At 41.6% G+C, this 27058-nt stretch overlaps 1 protein-coding gene across 2 annotated transcripts in view; it reads right to left on the minus strand.

Moving 5' to 3' along the window:
- Positions 1–27058, minus strand: part of LOC132378000 (twinfilin-2) — a 172763-nt gene that overhangs the window by 128758 nt on the left and 16947 nt on the right. For both annotated transcript variants that reach the window (XM_059944577.1, XM_059944579.1), the window contains exon 2: positions 3297–3374. In XM_059944577.1, the coding sequence (XP_059800560.1) occupies positions 3297–3374 (78 nt within the window). The remainder of the gene's footprint in view (positions 1–3296; positions 3375–27058) is intronic.

The raw sequence follows: 27058 nt of genomic DNA on the forward strand, positions 1-27058 counted from the left end.
AGGCTTCCCTTCTTCCACCATCAAAACTTCCCTCAAACACATTTCTTCCATTTTACACACGTCTGCTCTTACCCCATCCTCCCACCACCCTCCTAGGGATAGGGTTCTTCTTGACCTCTCCTACCACCCTCTGCATCCAGCACACAATTCTCCAAAACTTCTGCCACCTCCAATGGGATCCCACCACCGAGCACATCTTTCCTTTCCCCTCCTATGCTTACCACAGGGATCACTCCCTTGTTCATTCGTCCCTCCTGGCAAGTGGAACAAGTGCTACCCTTGCCCCAATACCTCCTCCCTTACTACTATCCAGGGCCTGTTGGGGTCATTTACTGTGTTCATTGCTTCTAGTGTGGCCTCCTGTACATCGGTGAGACCTGATGTAGATTGGGAGACCGCTTTGCCAAACAGCTAATCCTTTGCCAGAACAAGCAGGATCTCCCAGTGGCCACCCATTTTGATTCCACTCCCCATTCCCATTCTGACACGCCCATCCATGGCCTCCTCCACTGTCTTGATGAAGACACACTCAGGTTGGAGGAACAACACCTTATATTCCATTTGGGTAGCCTCCAACCTGATGCAATGAACATCGATTTCTCAAACTTCTGGTAATACCCCCAAATCCCCCCACCCCTTCTTTATTTCCCATCCCCTTTACCCCCTCTCACATCATCTCACCAATCAACTTCCCAGCTTTTTACTTCATCCCTCCCCTCCAGGTTTCACCAATCACCTCCAATTTCTCCCCACCTTTTAAAACTACTCTTTAGCATTTTTTCTCCAGTCCTGCCAAAAGGGTTTCGGCCCAAAGCGACAACTGTACATTTTTCATAGATGCTGCCTGGCCTACCGAGCTTCTCCAATTATGTGTGTTTCTCGAAAGTCCACGTGGTTTCTGTAAAGGGAAATCTTGGCTGACAAATCTGTTAAGAGTTCTTTGAGGAAGTAACAAGCAGGTGGACAAAGGAGAGGCAGTGGAAGTCATTTACTTGGATTTTCAGGAGGCACTTGATAAGGTGCCACACGAGGATGCTTAACGAGATAAAATCCTCTGGTGTTACAGGAAAAATACTGACATGGCTGACAGGCAGGAGCCAGCGAGTGGGAATAAAAGGGGCCTTTTCTGGTTGGCCACCAGTGGCTAGAAGTGTTCTTCAGGGGTCAGTAATGGGACCACTACTTTTCACATTATTTGTTAATAATTTAGAGTGGAATTGGTGGCAAAGTTTGCAAATGATATGAAGATAGGTGGAGGGGTAGACAAGCGCTGAGGAAGCAATGTGATTGCAGAATGGGCAAAAAAGTGGCAGATACAGTGTTGGGAGATGTACGATAATGTATTTTGGTAAAAGGAGCAATACTGCAGACTATTATCTAAATAGGGAGAAGGTTCAAATCAAAGGTGCAGAGGGACTTTTGGAGTCCTCATGCAAGATTCCCAGAAGGTTAATTTATAGGTAGCATCTGTGGAAAAGGCGGCAAATATAATGTTGGCATTTATTTCAAGGGGAAGAGAATCTAAATGCAAGGAGATAATGCTGAGCCTTTTTAAGACATCAATTAGGCAGCACTTGGAGTATTGTCAACAGTTTTGGTCCCCCATATCTCAGAACAGATGTATTGTCCATTGGAGAGAGTCCAGAGCAGGTTCATGAGGATGATCTTGGGAATGAAGGGGTTAACATGAGGAGCATTTGGTAGCTTTGGGCTTGTACCCACTGGAATTTAGATGAATGAAGGGTAATCTCATTGAAACCCAACAAATGTTGAAAGGACTAGATAAGGTGGACATGGAGAGGATGTTTCCTTTGGGGAGGGGGTATCCAGAACGAGAGGGCACAGCCTCAAAATTGAGGGGTGACCGTTTAGAAGAGGTAAGGAGGAATTTTTTTTAGCCAGAGAGTAGTGAATCTGTGGAATGCTCTGCCACAGACTGCAGTGGATGTATTTAAAGCAGAAGTTGATATTTTCCTGATTGTCTGTTGATAGTCTGCTCCATCATTCCATCAAAGGATATGGCAAGCAGGCAGATGTATGAGGTTGAGTGGGATCCAGGGTCAGCCATGATGGAATGGTGGAGCAGATTATGGGCTGAATGCCCTAATCTGCTCCTATGTCTTATGGTGTCACACAGTTTTTCCAATTTTTTTTCTAACAAAGGCTGTTTTGATTCTAGGTGCTATAATTTTGCACCAAATTCAGCAGCCTAATCCCATAGCAGACACTTTTTGCAACAGTGTCATACTGGCATACACAACTATGTGCAAATAAATATTTGTTTAGGACGTGGCATGAATTAGAGAGCACACCTTACGAGGATAGGTTTAACAAGCTGGAACTTTTCTCTTTTGAGTGAAGGAGGATAAGAGGTGACTTGGAGGTGTACAAGATGTTAAGAGGCATTGATCTAGAGGACAGCCAGTTACTTTTTTCCAGCTTGTTAATGACTAATACAAGGCCTAACTTTAAGGTAATTAAAGAAAAATATTTGAGGATGTCAAAGCTAGGTTTTATTTTATATAGGGAAAGTGATGGGTGCATAGAACACACTACCAGAGCTGGTGGTAGAGACAGATATATTAGAAGTATTTAAGTGACTTGGGGACATAGGTACACAAATGAAAGAAAAATGCAGGCCTATTTGGAAAGAAAGGGTTAGATTTATCTTAGAGTAGTTTAAACTGTTGCCACAATTTTGAGGGTTTAAAGGCATGTTCTGTGTTGTACTGTTCTATATTCTATAATTTACTGTGGGTGAACACACTTCAGTTGGTTTGAAAACAAGGCAGATTCAATAGCATGAACTTTAACTTGAAGATTTTCTACTGGATATTATGGTATGCATCCTCTGTAATAAAACCTTAACTAGTTTTATTAAAAATTATTCTAATTTTCAGATAGAAATCTGTATAAATGATTATGCATATATTTCTTGCTTCTATTTTAGTTTCCAGTGAGGATGAATAACAGACTGATCTGGTGTCATAAAGTAAACACATTTTAGACATTCAATAAATAAGAGGAACACCTTTTAAAATTACATTTAATACTCAAAAGTTGTTCTTAAGTAGATCCAGCTAAGCTCCAACTACATTAAGCAGTCAACAGCTTTTTTAATTTCAATATGCTTAGTCTGTAAACTGTACTTGGTATACAACAAACCAATCTATACAAATATAGCAGCTGTGCATATTTTCTACCATATTATATACACATTCTCATCTTTAATTACAGTTGAACGTTTGGTCAAAATATAATAAATTTCATAGCAAAACAAGACAGACAAAACTCACCATCTTTGATTATGACCTTCATAACACGAATAGATCCATTGCGGGCCTTTGCAAAGAAATCCTTTAGCTCCCGAGTAGCTAAGAGAACCAAAAACATGATGATTAAATAACAAGCCTGAAAGTTATCTTCCTAATAAAACTTGATAACTAACTTAAGTGTTATGTAGACTTTTCTACTGTGTTAATCTGGACTGCGGAAACTATGAAGCACACAGTAAAGCACTGATGTTCCATAAGACTCCAATATTAAATACTGTGTCTGCATGTGACCAGGAAAACCTGACACCATCGCAAGTGAACATAATCCCCAAATTTAGCTGGAGATGTCAAGGCCAATGCTGGTAGAAAGAGTTCAAGTGATCACTTTTCATATATATATATATATCTATCTATTTTACTGAGCTCTGCACCAAAGCATCATGTAGCTCAAACTGGCTTGTGTTTTTCCTTTAATGAATGGAAAAAAAACTACACACCTGTATCAACATACAGTACAGAGCACCTTCAATGTAAGAAGGTACCTACTATGCACCAGCTTGAAATAAAACATTAAGCAAAGGAACAAGAGAAAATCAGCAGGCCAGGCAGCATCTCTAGGAAAAAAAAAGTACAGTTGACATTTTGGGCTGTATCCCTTCAGCAGAACTAGAGAGCAAAAAAGAATGGGAAGTGGAATTAAAATGGATGGGCACTGGGAGATCCCACTTTTTCTGGCAGAGCATAGGTGCTCAGCAAAGTGGTCCCCCAATCTATGTTGGATCTCACCCATGTACAGGAGCCACACCGGGAGCACCGGACACAGTATATGACCTCAACCGACTCACAGGTGAAGTGTCACCTCACCTGGAAGGGTTGTTTAGGGCTCTGGATGGTAGTGAGGGAGGAGATGTACGGGCAGGTGTAGCACTTGCTCAGCTTGCCGGTAGGGACAAATGGACAAGGGAATTGTGTAGGGAGTCATCCTTGTGGAAAGCATGGGGGGGGGGGGGGGGTTAAAGATGTGCTCCATGGTGGGATCTCATTGGAGGTGGCAGAAGTTTCGGAGAATTATGTGCTGGATGCGGAGGACAAGTTCCACTCAGTGGTGTAGAGTGGTGGTGGAGGGAAACTGGTTAGGTCTGGTGTCCAGAAAAAAAAAGGAGAGCTTTGAGGCCTTCCTGGTGGGGGATGGAGGTGTAGAGGGACTGGTCATCCATAGTAAAAATAAGATGATGGTGGGGGCCAGGGAACCTGAAATTATTGAAAAGATGCAGAGGATGTGAAAGTGTTACAGATGTAGGTAGGAAGGGACTGAATGAGGGGGGGATAAAACAGAGTCGAAGAATGCTGATATGAGTTGAGTGGGGCAGGAACAAGCTGAAACAATGGGTCTCCCTGGACAAGCAGGTTTGTGGATCTTGGGTAGGAGGTTGAAACAGGAGGTGTGAGGTTGGGGAACTATGAGGTTGGTGGTGGTGGGTGGGAGATCCCCAGAGTCAATAAAGTTGGTGATGGTGTGGGAGACAATGGCCTGGTGTTCATTAATGGGATCCTGTTCAAGGGGGTGTGAGGTGGTGTCTTGCCTCAGCAAGGTAGAGGGTAGTACACCAAAGGAAGGAAGTGCTCCTCCCACTACCTGCAAACAAAAGGGGTAGCCATGGGAACTCGCATGGGCCCCAGCTATGCCTGTCTGTTTGTTGGCCTCCACCGCATCTGCCCTCAGGATTAGGCTTTTCATTCTAGAACATGAGAGATGTCCTCCTATTTCAAAGAAAGGGGCTTGTCTTCCTCCACCATCGACACTGCCCTCAAATGCATCTCTTCAATTTTACACACATCTGCTCTTATCCCATCCTCCCACCACCCTACCAAGGATAGGGTTCCTCTTGTCCTCACCTACCACTCCATAAGCCTCCGCATCCAGCACATAATTCTCCGAATTTTCCAACACCTCTAATGGGATCCTACCACTAAGCACATCTTTCCCTCCCCCTCTCTCACTACCATTCAGGGCCTTAAAAAGTCCTTCCAGGTGAGGTGACACCACCTGTGAGTCCGCTGGGGTCATATACTGTGTCCGGAGTTCCCAGTGTAGCCTCCTGTATATTGATGAAACCCAACGTAGATTGGGAGACCACTTTGCGGAACACCTACGAGAAAAAGTGGGATCTCCTAGTGGCCACCCATTTTATTTCCACTTCCTATTCCCATATGTAAATCCATGGCCTCCTCCACCGTCGTGATGAGGCCATACTCAGGTCCGAGGAACAACACCTTATATTCTTTTTGGGTAGGCTCCAACTTGATGGCATGAATATTGATTTCTCAAACTTCTGATAATGTCCCCCCCCTCACCATTTCCCATCCTCTCTTCCCCCTCTCATCTCATCTCTCTGCCCGCCCCCTGCCCCCCCTTTTCTTTCTTCCATGGCCTCTTTCACTAATCAACTTCTCAGCTCTTTACTTCATCCTCCCCCCTCCAGGTTTCACCTATCACCTTGTGTTTCTCTCCCCTCCCTCACCTTTTAAATCTACTCTATTTTTTCCTCCAGTCCTGCAGAAGGGTTTCAGTCGGAGACCTTTACTGTACTTTTTTTCCCCTTATATGCTACCTGGCCTGCTGAGTTACTCCAGCATTTTGTGTGATCAGGCAAAGGAGCAAGTTTAGTAAAGGCATCTAAGAGTTTGACTATGGGGAATGCTGATAGATAAAGCTGAGGGTCTTTCAGAGAAGTAGTTACAGTCAGAGAGAGCTGAGACCATGAACTAACTTAAACACGAGTAATATAATTTCAGATTTGAAGTTTTGCTAATCTAGATCCACATGACTAGCAGCTGAATAGAAATTTGTGAATAACTGAATAGACAAGTCTGATGTGCTAAAGTTTATGAAGATGAGAAACTCAGAATGCCATTGGATAATAACAATGTTACTACACATGCTTCTCTCTGCATTAGTCTCCAGAATCTGTTTCTGCTCTTCACAAATGTTAAAGGATGTTTTGAAAGGGGAATTTCCAGTGTCTGATATATAGTTCGGAAACTGGAGGTAGAAGTAAACAATTTTTGTCACTGCTTAAACAGATAATCCTATCACAATTCACTCTGGTCTATTTTAAGCAACATAATCTTTCATAATTTAATCTTTAAGATTTAACATATGTTGGATGTCATGTTATCCCTCTATCTTAAGCAGCTCAACCATATCCTTGAGAACTCCAGATAGTGTCATTTCATGTGGCCTTGCTACTCTGATCAAACTCTGATCACACCCATAGTAATTTTCTCAAATTTGATTCCTTTGGTAACTACCCTTGGAAAAGACTCCAAATTCACTTGCATGCTTTTGATCACATAGTCCAGAATGATAGAGCAGTGCATCTTTGGAAATAGCTAGGAACACACTCCAGCAATAATACTATTTTCTTTTGGATACTACTGTGTGTAAATTGTAATCAGTACTTCCCCATTTCTTTTAGTTCTGTTATGGATTAATTTAATAAAACTGGCTACAATAAACATGAAAAAACTTCACTGATATCATCCAACAGGCAGGCTGGTAGAGTACAAATTAAAGTTTTTTTTAACCTTACAGTTCCTCTGCCACATCCTGAATAGCCCTTATTTGAAAGGGGGGATGAGAGTAACTGCTGCCATTCATAACTCACTTTAATGAATGACTCAATCAAAAGCTGCACTTTTTCCTCTATCTCTTCTTTCTCCATTTGCATTTGGCTGACATACAAAATAGCTACACAGTCTTGTTACTCAATTTGTGATGAGTTAAGGTATAATGAGCATCTTAAACAAGCTTTCTCAAGAGATCATGATAAAAAAGGTTTATATGAACCTTGTGCAGCACTCGCAGTGTCTTCTAGTGTTTGCAGTGGTGGGCAGTGCCTGTTAGTAATCTCATTAGAGGTCACTCAGCCCAGTAGGGCAATTCACAGTAGGTGCATGTTTATTTAGTTGAGTCCAGTTTTGGACATGAGATCGGGGAAGCTGTTGATAATTTGTGAGTGCTGTACTACACAGAGGGGAGGACAGTAGGCTGATGGTAAGCACTGTAATGCATGGGGTGGGGGGGGAGGTTGCTGATAATTGGTGAGTGTTGTATTGCATGGAGGGGAGGATAGCAGGCTGATGAGAAGCGTGAAGTGCATTTTCTGAACACTGAATGAGCTCGCCCAACCTGGGCTGCGACATCAGCCTCTCACTCCCAAATTACCTCTCCCAACTTCCCCTTGCGCGCTGGCCTACTGACTTAAGAAGCGAACAAACTGTACTAGTGTAGTAAAAAATTGAGGGAAGTTTTCATTCTAAAAAAATTTATGCACCTCGACTCAGCTGGTGGCCTACCACCTTGCTGTAGTAAATGTTGCAAAACGTGGATTGTGCAGGTTAGAAGTGAAGTGTATTATGAAATTTTTGTAATTTTTGTGGTTTTCTTGATTAGTAGTTTAGTTGATTCTTATTATGCAACAATGGACACAAAAAAAGTCTGTCTAAACAATGAAAGCTAGTTATCAGTGGGTTTTACATGGACTGGTGATCCAAGTTCCAAACAACCTACAAATGCATCAAATCCAGCAAAATTGAAAAGATACTCAATTACAAATCACAGCCATATGACACATAAAAGTGCTGATTTTAAATTGCTGTTGGAATCTCAAAGTAAACAAAGTAAAGCTTTTGTCAGTCTGCAAAACTTACCCAGAAAAGGAAAAGTCACAGTTAGGAATCTAATGATACCAGCATGTAGTGGGTAAAATGCAGTACAAGAAATTGAAAAGATTTCACTCTCAAACAGTACAACAAATTAATGACATGTCACATGATGCTGAAGAGATTTTGTGTGATAAACACTGAAAAACAACAGCTTCTCTATCCAGGTTGCTGAGTCAACAAATTTCATGTTGTAGAATTTGTAAGGTTTGTAAGTGGTGGAATTCAAGAAAACTTCCTGTGGCAAAGAGCTGCCTGAAACAAGCAAAGGCCAAGATGTATTTAATGTTTTGTCTTAATATCTAAAAACAAAAGGTTGGTCTTGGAGGAACTGTGTTGGCATCTGTACATATGGTATGCCATCAATGGTTGGCTCCATGAGCTGTTACTTTTCTCTTGTAAATAAAAGAAAATCATGACGTTCTCACAACACACTGCTTTCTTCACCTGATAGGGAGTTTAAGCTGGAAGGGGTACTTTCAAGAACATTGTAGGCAAGAGTTTGCTGAGTGTTTTGAAAATGAAGAATGGCTGTAGAAACTAGCCTACTTAACAGACGTTTTTCATCATATGAACCAGTTGAACAAGCCTCTGCAAAGCCCTGGAGAAAATGTTTTGACTTCAAGTAACAAGATTCTTGGATTTAAAAGGAAACTGCATCTTTGGAAAAATTATGTTACAAAGGGAAATTTTGAAATGTTTCCACTGCTGCTTGGCCTCGAGAGTGGGGAAGGATATCAGTAAGTAGAGTCTTATTTAAAAGAAGCATCTAGAGCAAGGATAGAAAGAGTTTCCTTTCAGTTGAAGGTGAAATCTGTGTACGCTTATCTCAACTTCAACCCAGAATTCAGTACTTTGTGCAGCTATATACAAGCACAGGTTTCACATGCTAGGCCTATATTCGAGCCTGATCATGTCACTCAGCAAACGATTTCTCCCGCCCCCCCCCCCCCCCCCAAAGTCTTGTATAAAATTGTGTCTTAGGCCATGTATTTATTCATACCGCTATGGCTTATGGTTATACTAATTTCAACATTGTCAATAAATTTTCATGTTGTAAATAGCATTAATTAAAATCAATTTACAACCTTTACTTAAATTAAATCTACTGAGCCTAACTTTAGAAAAATTGAATCCCATTTTGGCTTAACAGAATTTTATTAGGCTTCCCTTATAAGTTTTAAAAATTTACGAAAGAGAAAGATTAACTTCAAGAAAGGTAAGCCAAGTTTAACTGCCTGTTTCCTTCCCCCCCCACCCCCAAAAGTTGGCTAAAAATTCATTTTCTACCCACAAGAGCATTGACAATTATTTTTGTATTATTTTATCTACAACTTACTGATCACACTAATGTAGCATGAGCTGTACATATAATTTTTTATGCAGGGCTCCCTGACACCTGAAAGTTATTTCAAGGGTTATTTCAAAATTATTTCCAGGGGGAAAAGGTTGATCTAAACAGATTATCCAGACCATTAGATCATGCTAGTGTGGTACTAGGTACCATTCTGCTTCTACTTCATCTCAATACTAACCTTGTCTACTCTTCCCTTTACCACTTTCAATATCGTGTTGTCAATTAATTGGGATTTCATAGGGTTAAGATGGTGGCGAGCTTGTTTGCAGTGGCTTCTGTGCATCCAACAAATGATGCTAATGTTTATCTTGTGATCGCAAGAACCTGTTGGACATTGGTAATACAAAATACTGCATCCAGTTCATTGGCAAGATTGACGGCAGGTGAATTTGTGGCCCCGTTTGTTGAGCAGGCCCTTAGGCTGCAGTGTCACATGTTATAGCTATCCAGGGTAGGAGGCAGTCTGGGAGAGACCAGAGGTGCAGCAGGTACACTGGAATCTGTGCATGGTTGGGGGCTGGCCTTTGCAGACTGAATCTCTTGTTGGGGGCTGCTCTCCAGTGTTCACTCCCTAGAAGTGAAGTTAAATTGCCTTTGTCTGTGGCTGACCCCACATGACACAAGTCTATTTGCCATCCTCTGCGGCTGACCCAGTGTGAGAAGAAGACCTTTTATGTACTTGCGCTTGCAGAAGCGTGGTTCCAGAACATCCCATGCACCATCAATCTTGAGGGCATGCCACTCAACTTGTGCTGATACTATTTTATAACTGTATGTGCTGTCATAGCTATACATGTTGTGAGTGACTGTATGTACTGTGTTTTGCACCCTGGCCCTCGAGAAACACTGTTTCATTTAGCTGTATGTGTAACATACACATAATAACAATTACACTTGAAATTACATTGTTTTTCCATTAGTTAATACAAGTTCCAATAAAAGCCTGACTGGCCCAAGGTCCTCAGGTTTTGCCTCCTTGGTTCCTGGGTCAAGGGTAGTACTATAGAATATTCTGTAAGTTTAGATGAACAGTCAGTTTGTGGACATATTGGCACCAATGTCATCCTTTAAGCACATTTTAAGGAGTTTCAAAAGAGATTAGGGAACAATGTCAAAAGGTAATAATGTTTATAATATTACATTTTATCAGGTGTAATAAGTATGAGAATGCAGATGAGTAGAGAGTGAAAGCAGGAGAGGAGGACTTAAGATTCGTGAGTCAATGTGATCAATTCTGGGGAAAGTGGGACAGTTTGCAGCTCATCTGGGCCTCAATATACCTTAAATAAAAGATTTACAGATAAACTGTATTTGCCACGTGTACATCAAAACACACAGTATTGTTTGTGTTAACAACTAGCACACAATCCCAGATGTGCTGGGACAGACTCCAAGTGTTACCTTGTTTCCAGTGCCTACATAGCATACATCTTTGGAATGTGAGAGGAAACCAGATCACCTGGAGGACAGCTACACATTCATGGGGAATGTGTAGCTCCTTACAGACAGGAGTGGGAATTGAACCCAGGTAGCTGTGGGCTGACTTGCAATTGCTGTTGTGGTTTTAAACTACGTGAGCACGATGTGTGCAAGCATGTGGATCAAGTTTCTTCACATTTTACATTTGAAGTTTGTTCATTCTTTTCATTTCTTTTCTAACTGTATTAAAAACTTAAACCTTTAAAACTATTGTTAAATATCTATGATCATCAGATCATAGCAGGCTGCCAACTGATCTTTCTGGGACCTCAGGATGCACCATCTGATGCTAAGTTGCCACATGATGATCAGGCTCTCAAAATCCAAATCCATTCAATTAGCATGTTTGGGTCTTTAGTGCCATATCAGTAGACTTTCCAAATATTCCATTAATACTCCAATCACTTTTAAATTACATTTTAAAAAGAAGATGTTGCACAGTAGTAAGTTTCAAGGGAGTGTGGTAAACAAAACCAGGCAAATCAGAGTACCTAGGAGTTTAAAGTGCAGGAATCAGCAACCTGTTAGCTGTTGCATCATCCAAAATTCCACTTAGCTGGATTGCTTGTAATCTGAACTTCATTGCAAATACATTGCTGATTGCCTGGGCAAGGTTCAATTAAGAAAACCTTTGTATCCAATAGAAAATTCCTGCGCTGAGACTAGGCTGCATACACACCAACCACCTGGCTACTTGCCAGCCTATCCCCACCCATCTACAATTACCTAGAACTGTTACATATTGCAGGAACGAACTGACCTCTATCACATGGAAGGAATGACAAGTAGAATTTGAAAAATATAACTGGGGCCTTTCCTCCAAAATTCTGAGAGTTTTTGGACAGGTGACAAGGCTGGGAGTAGAGCTTCGACTTCAATCAGGAGAGCCAATGTAAAATGTCTGATCCAAAAGTCTTAAAAAAAAACCCATTAAGAGTCAAAGAAGAACAGCACAGAAATAGGCCCTTGGCCCATCTTGTTCATGCCAAATTTATTTAAACTGCCTATTCCCACTGACCTGCACCATGACCATAGCCCTCCATATCCCTACTATCCATGTACCTATTCAAACTTCTCATAAACATTGAAATCAAGCTCACTTGCACCACTTTACTGGCAGCTCATTCCACACTCTCACAACACTCTTCAGTAAAGACGTTTCCCCTCATGTTCCCTTATACGTCTCACCTTTCACCCTTAGCCAGGACCTCTGTAGTAGTTCCACCTAACCTCAGTGGAAAAAGCCTGCTTGCGTATACCCTATCTATACCCCTCATAATTTGGCATACCTCTGTCAAATCTCCCCTCAATCTTCTACATTCTGAAGAATACAGTCTTAACTAATACAATCTTTCCTTACAACTCAGGTCCCCCAGATCCAGCAACATCCTTGTAAATTTTCTCTGCAGTCTTTCAACCTTGTTTACATCTTCCCTCGAAGTAGGTGACCAAAACCATACACAGCAATCCAAATTAGGGCTCACCATCATGTACACTTTTCAACATAACATTTCCTTCGCTACATTGAAGACTACATTGGTGCTGCTTCCTGCACCCATGCTGAGGTCGTCAATTTCATCGACTTTGCCTCTAACTTTCACCCAGCCCTCAAATTTACTTGGTCCATCTCGGACACTTCTCTTCCCTTTCTCGATCTCTTGGTCTCCATCTCTGGAGACAGACTGTCCACTGACATCTTCTATAAACCCACTGACTCCCATAACTACCTTGATTATACCTCTTCCTACCTTGCCAAATACAAAAAATGCTATTCCCTATTCCCAGTTCCTCTGACTCCGCCACATCTGCTCCCAGGATGAGGCTTTCCATTCCAGGACATCTCAGATGTCCTCCTTCCTTAAGAATCGTGGTTTCCCTTCCACCGTCAATGATGCCCTCACCCACACCTCCTCCATTTCCCACACTTCGGCCCTCACCCCATCCTCCCGTCACCACAACAGGGACCGTGTTTCCCTTGACCTCACCTATCACCCCACCGGCCTCCAGATCCAACATATTATCCTCCGCAATCTCTGCCACCTTCGACAGGGCCCCACCACCAAGCACATCTTTCCCTCTCTACCCCCTTCGCTTTTCGCAGTGATCGTTCCCTCCGTGACTACCTGGTCCACACTTCCCCCCCCACAGATCTCCCACGTGGCACTTAACCCTGCAAGCATAAGTGCTATACCTGTCCCTACACCTCCTCTCTTACCACCATTCAGGGCCCCAAACAGTCCTTCCAGGTGAGGCAACACTTCACTTGAGAGTCTGTTGGGGTAATCTATTGCATCCGGTGCTCCCGGTGCGGCCTCCTCTACATCGGCGAGACCCGACGCAGATTGGAGGACCGCTTCATCAAGCACCTCTGTTCCTTCCGCCACAATAGCCAGGATCTCCTGGTTGCCACTTACTTCAACTCTCCCTCACATTCTCATTCGGATATGTCCATACATGGCCTCCTCTACTACCATGAGGAGGCCGAACTCACTTTGGAGGAGCAACATCTCATATACCGTCTGGGTTGTCTCCAGCCCCTTGGTATGAACATTGAATTCTCCAACTTCCAGTGATTCCCTCCCTCTCCCTTCACACTTTCACTCTGCCTCCTCTTCTAGCTGCCTATCACCTCTCTCATGATTCTGCCTTCTTCTGCTACCCATAGTGCTTTCCCCTTACATTCCTTCTTCACCTCTCCTGCCTATCCCCTCCGTTTCCCCTCCCCCACTCCTTTATCTTTCCTCTGATTGTTTTTTCTACTTGCACCTTCCCCCTCCCCCCACCTTCTTTATAAGGCCCCTGCCCCCTCCTTCTTCAGTCCTGACAAAGGGTCTTGGCCTGAAATGTTGACTGCTCCTTTCAACGGATGCTGTCCAACCTGCTGAGTTCATCAAGCTTGTTTGTACGTGTTATGTACTCGATACAATGATTTATGAAGGCCAATGCACCATATGCCTTCTTAACCACAGTCAACCTGCGCAGCTGCTTTGAGCATCCTATGGACTTGGACCCCCAAGATTCTTCTGATCCTCCATACTGGCAAGAGTCTTACCACTAATACTATATTCTGCCATCATATTTGACCTACCAAAATGAACCACTTCACACTTATCTGGGCTGAACTCCATCTGCCACTTGTCTGCCCAGTTTTGCATCCTTTCAATGTCCTGCTGTAACCTCTGACAGCCCTCCACACTATCCACAACATCTCCAACCTTTGTGTCATCAGCAAACTTGCTAACTCATCCTTCCACTTCCTCATCCAGGTCATTTATAAAAATCACAAAGAGTAGGGGTCCCAGAACAAATCCCTGAGGCACTCCACTGGTCACTGTCCTCCATGCAGAATGTGACCCACCTACAACTCTTTGCCTTCTAAGCCTTGCACCTTATCAAATGCCTTGCTAAAATCCATATAAACTACATCTTTCTTTCTTTTTAAATCTTTTTATTAATTTTAAACAAACATAAATGAAATATGAATAGAGTTTGAAAGTACATAATTAATAGGTTAAGTATACATTCATATAGATGATAATCCATATATAATAACCTCCCAAACTCATAGTAATTACGAAAAAGAGAGTAAATAAGAAAAAAAATCCCCAAAAAAGAAAAGAAAAAACCTAACCAACATGGGCCATTGCATTATGTCAAATATCCACAGTAGCATCAATAACTCCGCACCTCCATCCAAATAATTAAGGATAATAGAAGCAGGGTTTAGGAAAAGTCAGTCTAACTGATATGAAAATGTTGGATAAATGGTCTTCAAGTTTCTTCAAATTTAACTGAAGAATCAAAGACAACACTTCTAATTTTTTCTAAGCTCAAACAAGAGATAGTTTGGGAAAACCACTGAAATATAGTTGGAGAATTAATTTCTTTCCAGTTCAACAGGATAGATCTTCTAGCCATTAATGTAACAAATGTAATCATCCGTCGAGCTGAGGGGGATAAACAAATATTATCCACCATTGGTAAACTGAAAATTGCAGTAATAGGATGCAGTTGCAGTTTGATATTCAGAACTGTCGAAATAATACCAAAAATATCTTTCCAATAATTTTGTAAACAAGGGCAAGACCAAAACAAGTGGGTCGATGAAGCTACTTCAGAACAACATCTGTCACAGGCTGGATTAACATGGGAGTAAAATTGAGCAAGTTTATCCTTGGACATGTGAGCCCTAAGTACAACCTTAAATTGTATTAGGGCATGTTTAGCACAAATAGAAGAGGAATTGACTAATTGTAAAATTTTCTCCCACTGCTCAGTGGGTATAAGACAATGAAGTTCTTTTTTGCATTCCTTCTTAATTTTTTCTGATACTTCTAGCTGTATTTTCATGATCATACTATAAATGGTGGCTACTAAACCCTTCTGGCAAGGATTCAGAGCTAAATTTTTTTTTGTAATGTCCATTGGACATAATTTCAGAAAAGCCTAACATATTATTTGAGAAATTTCTAACTTGCAAATATCTAAAAAAAAATGAGTTTTAGGTAAATTATATTTATTAGTTAGCTGTTCAAAGGACATAAAACTATTATCTAAAAATAGATCACAAAAACATGTTATACCTTTTGTTTTCCATAATACAAAGGCTTGATCCATAAAAGAGGGTCGAAATAAAAGTTAGATATAATAGGGCTTGATAAGATAAACTTATTCAAGCCAAAAAATTTATGAAATTGAAACCATATTCGCAATGTATGTTTAACTATGGGATTAGTTATTTGTTTATTCAATTTAGATAAAGAAAAAGGAAGTGAAGATCCTAAAATTGAAAACAATGAAAAGTCTGTACAGATTTACATTCCAAATTTACCCATTGTAGGCAAGATGCTATAATCGATTCTTGTGTCCAAATATTAAATATCGAATATTGACTGCCCAATAGTAAAATTTCAGGTTTGGCAAAGCCAAACCACCCTCCTTCTTAAGCTTCTGTAAATATTTTTTGCTTAGTCTAGGATTTTTATTCTCCCATAGATACGAAGTTATTTTAGAAACAATAATATCAAAAAAAGATTTAGGAATAAAAATTGGTAGTGCTTGGAATAAATATAAAGTTTCGGGTAACACTATCATCTTAATAGCATTAATTCAACCAACCAATGACAAAAATAATGAGGACCACCTGGTAACAAGTTGCTTAATTTGGTCAATTAAAGGTAAAAAATTAACTTTAAATAAATCCTTATGTTTCTTGGTGATTTTAATACCCAAATAAGTAAAATTATCTGTGACAACTTTAAATGGTAAGTGTTTATAAATTGGAACTTGCATATTTAATGGAAATAATTCACTCTTATTAAAATTCAGTTTGTAACCAGAAAAGCTACTAAACTGAGCTAGCAAGGACAAAATAGCACGAATAGATCTCTCAGGGTCAGATATGTATAGTAACAAATCATCAGCATATAATGATAACTTACAAGTCCCTTCCCCACAGGTAATATCCAAAATATTAGGTGATTCACGAATGGCGATAGCTAAAGGTTCCAAAACAATGTCAAATAGTAAAGGACTTAAAGGACAGCCTTGCCTCGTACCACAGAATAACTGAAAAAAAGATCTTTGATTATTGGTGAAAACCAAAGCCAAAGGTTTATAATATATTAACTTAATCCATGATACAAATTTCGAACTAAAATTAAAATGCTGCAATGTATTAAATAAATATGGCCATTCAACTCTATCAAATGCTTTTTCAGCATCTAAAGAAATGACACATTCTGGTATTTTGGATGAAGGAGTATAAATAATATTAATCATTTTTCTGATGTTAAAAGATGAATAATGATTTTTAATAAATCCAGTCTGATCTTCAGAGATAATTCGAGGTAATATATTTTCTAATCTAGAGGCCAAAATTTTACTAAAAATCTTAAACTCCGCATTCAGCAAAGATATAGGCCGATAGGATGCACATTCAGTGGGGTCTTTATCTTTTAAGAACTAGAGAAACAGAGGCATCATAAAAAGATTGTGGCAATTTACACATCTTTAAAAATTTTACAAGTTAACACATCTTTAAAAATTTTACAAAGCCAAGGAGAGAGTATAGAGGAAAAGGATTTTAAAAATTCTGCAATATAACCATCCAGACCAGGGGCTTTACCTGAATTCATTGAAAAAAAATAGCCTCTTTTATTTTGGTTTCCGTAATAGGTGTGTCTAGAAGTACACTATCTCTGTAGTTAATTTTGGGATATTCAATTTTCTTAAAAATTCATCCATTATAGATGAATCCTCAACAAATTCTGATTGATATAAAGAGTTATAAAAATCTTGAAAGGCTTTATTTATCTCTTTATGATCAATCGTCAAAGCGCCATCTCGTTTACGAACCTTAGTAATTTGTCGTTTAACCAAAGCAGTTTTCAATTGATTTGCCAGATTTATCTCCATGTATATAAAACTGGATTCTAGATTTAATTAACTGATTTTCAAAACTACATCTATTACTCTTCCTTCGTCAATATATTTAGTAACATCCTCAAAAAATCCAATCAGGTTCATAAGGCACGACCTGCCCTTGACAAAGCCATGCTGTCTATTCCTAATCATATTATACCTCTCCAAATGTTCATAAATTCTGCCTCTCAGGATCTTCTCCATCAAAATAGCAAACACTGAGGTACGACTCACTGGTCTATAATTTCCTGGGCTATCTCTACTCCCTTTCTTGAATAAAGGAACAATATCCACATGACCCCAATCCTCCGGAACCTCTCCCGTCCCCATTGATGATGCAAAGATCATCACCAGAGGCTCAGCAATCTCTTTCCTCGCCTCCCACAGTAGCCTATGGTACATCTCATCTGGTCCCGGCGACTTATCCAACTTGATGCTTTCCTAAAGCTCCAGCACATCCTCTTTCTTAATATCTACATGCTCAAGCTTTTCAGTCTGCTGCAAGCCATCACAACAACCACCAATATCCTTTTCCTTAGTGCATACTGAAGTATTCATTAAGTGCCTCTATTTCCTGCAGTTCCATTTACATTTCCCACTGTCACACTTGATAGGTCCTATTCTTTCATGTCTTATCCTCTTGCTCTTCACATACTTATAGAATGCCTTGGGGTTTTCCTTAATCTTGCCCGCCAAGGCCTTCTCATGGCACCTCTGGCTCTAATTTCTATTAGCCTTATAATCTTCCAGATCTCTAACATTACCTAGCTCTCTGAACCTTTTGTAATCTTTTCTTCTTGACCAGATTTATGACAGCCTTTGTACACTACAGTTCCTGTACCCTACCATAACTTCCATCTCATTGGAACGTACCTATGCAGAACTCCACACAAATACCCCCTGAACATTTGCCACATTTCTTCTATACTTTTCCCTGAGAACATCTGTTTCCAATTTAAGCTTCCAATTTCCTGCCTTATAGCCTCATAATTCCCCTTACTCCAATTAAATGCTCTTCTAACTTGTCTGTTCCTATCTCTCTCCAATGCTATTGTAAAGGAGATAGAATTATGATCACCATCTCCAAAATGCACCGAGAGATCTGACACCTGACCAGGTTCATTTCCCAATACTAAATCAGGTACAGCCTCTCTCCTAGTAGGCTTATCTACATAGTGTCAAGAAACCTTCCTGAACACTCCTAACAAACTCCACCCCATCTAAACCCCTTGCACACCATGGTAATTCATGGGGTAAATGGGTAAACACAGAGAGGTAAAGGGAGAGGGAAGTCAGTGCAGGGCCCCCCCTGACCATTCCCCTCAACAACAGGTACTGTATACGCATTTGGATACTGCCAGGGGGATGACTGATATGGGAAGGCAACAGCAGCCAGAGCAACAGCACTGTGGCCCTCTGAGCCCCAGAAGGGTGGAGTGAACTCGATACTTAGGGGGACAGACAGGAGATTCTGCCGCAGCAAAAGAAATGCCAGGATAGTATAACACACACAAAATACTGGTGGAACACAGCAGACCAGGCAGCATCTATAAGGAGAAGAACTGTCGACGTTTCGGGCCGAGACCCAAGATACTGCCTGGCCTGCTGTGTTCCACCAGCATTTTGAGTGTGTTGCTTGAACTTCCAGCATCTGCAGATTTCTTCATGTTTGCCAGGATAGTGTGCTGCCTCCTGAGTGCTAAGGTGTCTCGGAACAGATGCAGAATATTCTTGTAGGGGAGGGTGAGCAGCTGGAGGTTGTGGCACATGTTGGTACCAATGCCATAGTCAGGAGCGGGGTAGAGGTCCTGTGCAGTAAGTTTATGTTGTTAGGAAGGAGGCTGAAGAGCAGGACCTCCAACGTGGTAACCTCCAGATTACTCCCAGTGCCACGAGCTAGTAAAGGTCAGAACAGGAAGATATCATGGAGGAATAAGTGGCTGAGGAGATAGTGCAGGGGGCAGTGTTTCAAGTTCTTGGATCATTGAAACATTTTCTGAGGAAGGGGTGATCTGTACAAGTGGGACCGGTTGCACCTGAACTGGAGGGAAACCAATACCCTGGGAGGGAGGGTTTAAACTAGATTTGCAGTGGGGTAGGAACTGAAGTAAAGAGGCAGAGGATGGGGTAGTTGGTGCACAAGTAGAGATAACGTAGGGAGTTTTCAGGAAGGTTAAACAGATGATTGAACAAAGATGCTCTCAGCCAGAGGGTTTGAGATGTGTATATTTTAATGCAAGGAGTATCATAAACAATGCAGATGAACATAAAACATAGAACTTTACAGCACATTACAGGCCTTTCAGCCCAAAATGTTGTGCCGACCATATAAACTATTCTCAAAACTGCCTAGAATTTCCCTAGCATATAGCCCTCTATTTTTCCAAGCTCCACAACTGCTGCCAGCAGCACATTCCATTCACCCACCACTCTGTGTGAAAAAAACTTACCCTTGACGTCCCCTCAGTATCAACCACCTAAAAACTATGCCCCCTCCCCCTCGTGTAAACCACTTCAGCCCTGGGAAAAGGCCTATGGCTATTCACACAACAAATGCCCCTCATCATCTTACACCTCTCATCTTCTGTTTCTCCAAGGAGAAAAGGCCAAAAGGATGAACTTAGCATAGATCAATTTCTGGAACTATGATGCTGTGGCCATTGTACAGACTTGGATGTCTGAAGGTCAGGAAAGGCTGCTGAGTGTGCCAGGCTTTATATGTTTTAAAAAAGACAAGGAGGGAGGCAAAAGAGGTGAGGGAGTGGCATTGCTAATCAGGGATAGTACCACAGCTGCAGAAAAGGAGGAAGTCATGGAGAGATTCTCTACTGAGTCTTTGTGGGTAGAAGTCAGAAACAGGAAGGGGGCAATAACTTCACTGAGTTTTATTAAAATATATAGACCCCCCCCCCCACCCCAATAGTAACAAGAGACATTGAAGAACAGATAGTGAGGCCAGTTCTGTAACTGTGCAGGGTTGTTGTGACGGGTGATTTTAACTTTTCTAATATTGACTGGCATCTCCTTAGAGCAAGGGGTTTACATGGGGTGGAGTTTGTTGGGTGTGTTCAGGAAGGTTTCCTGATACAATATGTAGATAAGGCAACTAGAGGAGAAGCTGTACTTGATCTGATATTTGGAAATAAGCTTGGTCAGGTGTCAGATCTCTCTGTGGGAGTTTTTTTTTTAAAAATTAGTGATCATAACTCTCTCCTTTACCATAGCACTGGAGAGGAATAGGAGGAGACCATTAGGGAAAATGTTTAATTGGGGTAGGGGGAAAATATGATGCCATTAAGGCAGGAGCTTGGGAACATAAATTGGGAGCAGATGTTCTCAGAGAAATGCACGGCAGAAATGTGACAAATGTTCAAGGAACATTTGCATGGTATACCGCACAGGTATGTTCCATTGAGTCAGAGAAAGGATGGTAGGGTAAAAGAACCACAGTGTACAAAGGATGCAGAAAATCTAGTTAAAAGGAAAGCTTATGAAAGGTTCAAGAAACTAGGTATTAGAGCTCTAGAAAATTCCAAGGTTGCCAGGAAGGAGCTCAAGAATTAAATTAAGACAGCCAGAAGGCCTTGGTGAGCAGGATTAAGGAAAACTCTAAGGCATTGGACAAGTATGAAGAGCAAGAGGATGAGCAGTGTGAGAATAGGACTAATTAGGTGCGATAGTGGAAACATGCGCATGGCGCTGCAGGAAGTAGCAGAGGTACTTAGTGAATACTTTGCTTCAGTAATCACCAGGGAAAAAGACCTTGGCAATTGTGGGGATGATTTACAGTGGGCTGGAGCTTTTGAAAGGTATTAAATCGCCGGGACTGGACGAGATGTACCCCAGGCTACAGTGGGAATTGAGGGAGGAGACACCTGAGCCTCCAGTGATGATCTTTGCATCATCAATAGGGACAAAAGAAGTACCAGCTGATTGGAAGGTTGCAAATGTTGTTTCCTTGTTCAAGAAAGGGAGTAGAGATAACCCAGGAAATTATAGACCAGTGAGTCTAACTTCAGTTGTGGACAAGTTGTTGAAGACGACCCCCAGAAGCTGGATTTATGAGCATTTGGAGAGACATAGGGATAGCCAGCATGGCTTTGTCAAAGGCAGCTCGTGCCTTATGAGCTTGATTGAATTATTTAAGGATGAAGGTAGAACAGTGAATGTAGTGGAATAAGGCATTTGAGATCCCCCATGAATTGAGATTCCCCATGACAGGCTCAGTCAGAAAGTAATGAGGCATGGGATCCAAAGAGACCTTGTTTGTGGATCCAGAATTAAGGCAAAGGGTGATTTGTATTCTGCATGGAGGACGGTGACCAGTGGTGTTCCACGGGAATCTGTTCTGGGACTCCTCTTTGTGATTTTTAAAAAAATAAATGACCTGGATGAGGAAATAGAAGGGCAAGTTTGCTGATGACACAAGAGTTGGGGGTGTTATAGATAGTCTGGAGGGTTGTCAGAGGTTACAGCAGGACATTGATAGGATGCAGAACTGGGCTGAGAAGTGGCAGATGAGTTCAATCCAGATGTGTGAAGTGGTTCATTTTGGTAAGTCAAATTTGAAAATGGAATATAATATTAATGGCAAGACTCTTGGCAGTGTGGAGGATCAAAGAGATCTTGGGGGTCTGTGTCTATAGGACATTAAAGCTGCTTCACAGATCGACAGAGTTGTTAAGAAGACATATGGTATGTTGGAATTTATCAACCATGGGATTGTGTTCAAGAGCCGTGAGGTAATGTTACAGCTATACAAGGCCTTAGTTAGACACTACTTGGAGTACTATGTTCAGTTCCGATCATCTCACTACAGGAAGGATGTGAATAATATAGAGAGTGCAGAGGAGATTTACAAGGATGTTACTTGGACTGGAGAATATGCCTTATGAGAATAAGTTGAGTGAATTTGGCCTTTTCTCCTTGGAGTGACGGAGGATGAGTGGTGACCTGATAGAGGTGTACAAGATGATGAGAGGCATTGATCAAGTGGATAGCCAGAGGCTTTTTCCTCAGGGCTGAAATGGCTAACACAAGGGCCATAGTTCTAAAGGGCTTGGAAGTGGGTATAGGGGTATGTCAGAGGCAAGTTTTTCCACACAGAGTGGTGCGTGCGTGGAATGCACTTTCAGCACCAGTGGTAGAGGCACACACAATAGCATCTTTTAAGAGACTCTTAGATAGGTACGTGGAGCTTAGAAAAATAGAGGGCTGTGCAGTAGAGAAATTCTAGGCAGTTTCTAGAGTAGGTCGGCACAACATTGTGGGCCGAAGGGCCTGTAATGTGCTGTAGATTTCTATGCTGTATGTTCTATGTTCAGATGGAGGATTCCACAAGAAATTAAATGTGAGCTTAAGAGGCTGAATTTAATATCTATTGGCTTACATTCACAGTTGACACAAACCATGTTCTATATTAAATAACGTAACCTTGCATTCAACATCAGTAAGACAAGAGCTGATTGTGGACTTGAAGTGCAAGATAAAGTCACACGAACCAATCCTCAGAGGGATCAGAAGTGAAGAGAGTAAGTAATTTCAAGTTCCCGGGATCTAACCTAGTTCCGATAGATCAATGCCACTATAAAGACAGTGGTTGGAGTTTAAAGAGATTTGGTTTGTCACCCAAAAGACTTCTATAGATGTATCACTGGACTACTGGAAAGGACTGAAAAAAGCTACAGAAAATTGTAAAATTAGTCAGCTCCAATTTGGGTACTAGTCTCCGTAGTATCAAAGACATCTTTAAGGAACAGTGCCTCAGAAAAGCAGTGTCCATTATTAAGGAACCCCATCAACCCAGGAAATGCCTTCTTTTCATCATTTCCTTCAGGAAGGAGGTAAAGCAGCCTGAAGGTACATGTACACATGTACACACACACAGATTCAGGACCAACTCCGCACCCCCCCCCCCCCACCATTCAATGCCTGAATGGGCATTGAAACCCAGTGTCCACAGGAATTCCCTGTGGAATGTGTGGGTTTCCTCCAAATGCTTTGGTTTCCTCCCACAGTTCAAATGATATGACATACTGGTTGGTAGGTTAGTTAGTGTCAAATGTGCAGGTACGGTGCAGGGTGTAGAATATAGACCATTGAAGTATTGTGAGCAGTTTTGGGCCACTTATCCAAGAAAGGATGTGCTTACATTGGAGAGGGCTCAAAGGAGGTTCACGAAAAAATTCTGGGATTGAAAGGCATGTCATATGAGGTGTGTTTGATGGCTCTGGTCTCTACTCACTGGAATTCAGAAGAACAACGGGTGACCTCAATGAAACCTATTGAATAGTGAAAGGCATTGATCGAGTGAATGTGGAGAGCATGTTTCCTATAGTAAGGGAGTCTAAGACCAGAGGAGACTGCCTCCAAATAGCAGGGCATCCTTTTCGAATGGAGATGAGGAGGAATTTCTTTAGCCAAAGAGTGGTGAATCTGTGGAATTTGTTGCCATTAGCAGCTGTGGAGGCCGAGTCTTTATGTATATTTAAGGTAGAGGTTGATATTCTTGATTGGTCAGGGCATGAAGAGATATGGGGGAGAATAGAGGAAATTGGGGTCAAGGAGAAAAATGGATCCACCGTGATGAAATGGTAGAACAGACTCGATGGGCAAAGTGGCCTAATTCTGCTCCTACATCTTATGGTCAGAAGCCATGAACAGTACCTTACTTTTATATACATTATCTCTGTTTTGCACTATTTAATATACTTATTTATTGTAAGTATAATTACTTATTTTTACTTATAATTACTTATAATTATAATTACTTATAATTACTTATTGTAATTAATATATTTTTTTCTTTCTATATTATCATGTATTGCATCGTACTGCTGCTGCTAAATTAACAAATTTCACAACATAATAAACCTGATTCTATATCAGGTTCATATTGTACCTGCTGCCACAAAACAAATCTGTATGGTGTATGTCAGTGATATTAAACCTGTCAGCGTTAGGGATAAATAGAGCTTTGACCAGCGGCCAATCTGGACATCTGCAGAGGAGGGGACTTCAATCAGGTCCACTATCTGAGAATAAAGAGTGGGTGGTGGCAGTGTAATAGAGCTTTGACCAGCGACCAATTGGCATTGACTAGTAACTGCAAATTAAAGGAAGGCAGAGCAAATACAGTAGCTGTCGTCTGAGTAGAGTAGTGATATTAAGGTTCTAGCTTTTTGAGGCCCAAAGAGAGGCTTCACTCAGAAAGGAAAGCTCAAGTTTTTATCGTTCTCTATATTTGCTCAGATAGAAAAGTAGAGAGGCAGGCAAGATAGCGAAATGCTCCTCTTGCGGGGTGTGGAAAGGCACCGAGACCTCCAGTGTCCTGACAATTACAACTGCGAGAAGCACATGCAGCTGCAGCTTCTAACAAACCACATTGAATTGGAACTAGAACTGGATGAATAGATAGGACATATGGAGAGGTAATTACAAGGGGCAGGACACAGGAAACTGTGTGACAGTCAGGAAAGGGATTAAGGAGCTAGTGCAGAGTACCGCTGTGGTCACCTCCCTCAACAGTTTTGGGCACTTTGTGGGGGGGGGGGGGGAGGAGGAGGAAGAGATGACCTTGGTCAGACAGTCTCATTGGTCAGATCTCTGGCAACCAGTCCGCCTCTGTGACTCAGAAGGGAAGTGGTAGGGGTGGAGAAGAAGAAGAGGCACACTGTTGGGACAAGGGATTCATTCGTTAGGGGAATGGACAGGAGGTTTTGTGGGCAAAAATGAGATTCCCAGATGACACATTGCTTCCTGAGTGTCAGGGTTATCTTGGATTGAGTCCTCAGCACTCTTAAGTAGGAGGGTGAACAGCTAGAAGTCATGGGTCACATAGGTACCAATGACATGGAAAGGTTAAGTGACAAGGTACTACTTGGGGAGTTCAGGGAGTTGGATGCCAATTTAAAAAGCAGGGCCTCCAGGGTTATGATCTCAGGTCTGCTGCCCATGTCACTGGCTAGCAAGGTTAGTCAGTGAGGCTAGTGAAGTGTGTAGTGCTCTCCTGTTTCAAATCATCCATCACTGTCTCTGTACCGAAGAAAACCAAGGCAGGACTACTAGACATGTATTTGGAGGAATTTAAGGTGGGGGGTTATAAGGGAGGCAGGGTTTAAGGGTTGGCACAACATTGTGGGTTGAAGGGCCTGTACTGTGCTGTACTATTTCATGTTCTATGGGATGCCTGAACAATTGGTACCACATCAATTATAAGTAAATGCTTTGAGAGGCTGATTAAAAACTACATCTGCAACATGATACCACCCACACTGGACACCCTACAAATTGTCTACTGATAAAATTGGTTTACCGATGACACCATAGCTACAGCACCAAATACCGCCCTCACTCACCTGGAGAAGATGGATGCATATGATAGAATGCTGTTCCTGGACTACAGTTCAGCATTTAACACCATAATTCCCTCCAGATTTGACAGGAAGATCAGCCTGCACCCCACCTTGTGCTGGATCCTAGACTTCCAATTGGATTGATGAAAGGTGGCAAGTATGGGCTCCCTCACCTCTGCCCCTCAATACAGGTGCCCTCCCAGGGTTGTGTTCTGAGCCCCTTCTCTACTCCCTTTACACCCACGACTATACTGCCACACACAGCTCCAATCTGCTGATCAAATTCGCAGATGACACAACTTTGAGTGGCCTTATTTCTAGTGGTAATGAGACAGCCTACAGAGGAGAGGTTGATACCGTGACACAGTGGTGCCAGGATAACAACCTCTCTCTCAATATCAAAAGAAACAAAGAGCTGATTGTGTACTACAAGAGAAATGGAGACAGGCTCTGCCTGATCAACATCGATGGGTCTGCAGTTGAGAGGGCAAGGATGATGGCAGAGCAGCAATGGCTGGAATTTCTGGAAGCAATTTGGAAGGCACAGGATATATACATCCCAAAGAGGAAGTAGTATTCTAAAGGAGAGATGACACAACTGTGGCTAAAAAGAGAAATCAAAGCCAACATAAAAGCTAAAGAGAGGGTATATAACAGAGCAAAAATTAGTGACGTTAGAGAATTAGGAAGCTTTTAAAAACCAACAGAAGGCAACTAACAAAGTCATTAACATAAAGATGAAATACAAAATTAAGCTAATCTATAATATTAAAGAGGATACTAAAAGTTTCTTCAGAAACATAAAGTGTAAAATAGGCCAGAGTGGATAGCCAGATCACTGGAACACAGCCTGGAGAGGTAGTAATGGGGGATAAGGAAATGGAGGAAGAACTGAATAAATACTTTTCATCAGTCTTCACTGTGGAAGACACGAATAGAATGGTGGAAGATCCATGTGTCTGAGTCATGAAATGTGTACCATAACTTGACAGAGAAAAAAAAAAGAAAAATAGAAAACCTATGGCACAATACAGGCCCTTCGGCCCACAATGCTGCACTGAACATGTACTTACTTAGAAATTACCTAGGGTTACCCATAGTCCTTTATTTTTCCAAGCTCCATGTACCTATCCAGGAGTCTCTTAAAAGACCCTATTGTATTGGCCTCCAACACCATCGCCGGCAGGCTATTCCATGTACTCACCACTCTCTGCGTTAAAAAAAACAACTTACCCCTGACATCTCCTCTGTACCTACTTCCAAGCACCTTCAAAATGTGCCCTCTCGTGTTAGCTATTTCAGTCCTGGGGAAAAGCCTCCGACTACCCACATGATCAATGCCTCTCATCATCTTATACACCTCTATCAGGTCACCTCTCACCCTCCGTCACTCCAAGGAAAAAAGGCCGAGTTCGCTCAACCTATTCTCAAAGGATGCTCCCCAA

Source organism: Hypanus sabinus, chromosome 19, assembly GCF_030144855.1.
Source record: "Hypanus sabinus isolate sHypSab1 chromosome 19, sHypSab1.hap1, whole genome shotgun sequence".
Lineage (NCBI taxonomy): Eukaryota > Metazoa > Chordata > Chondrichthyes > Myliobatiformes > Dasyatidae > Hypanus > Hypanus sabinus.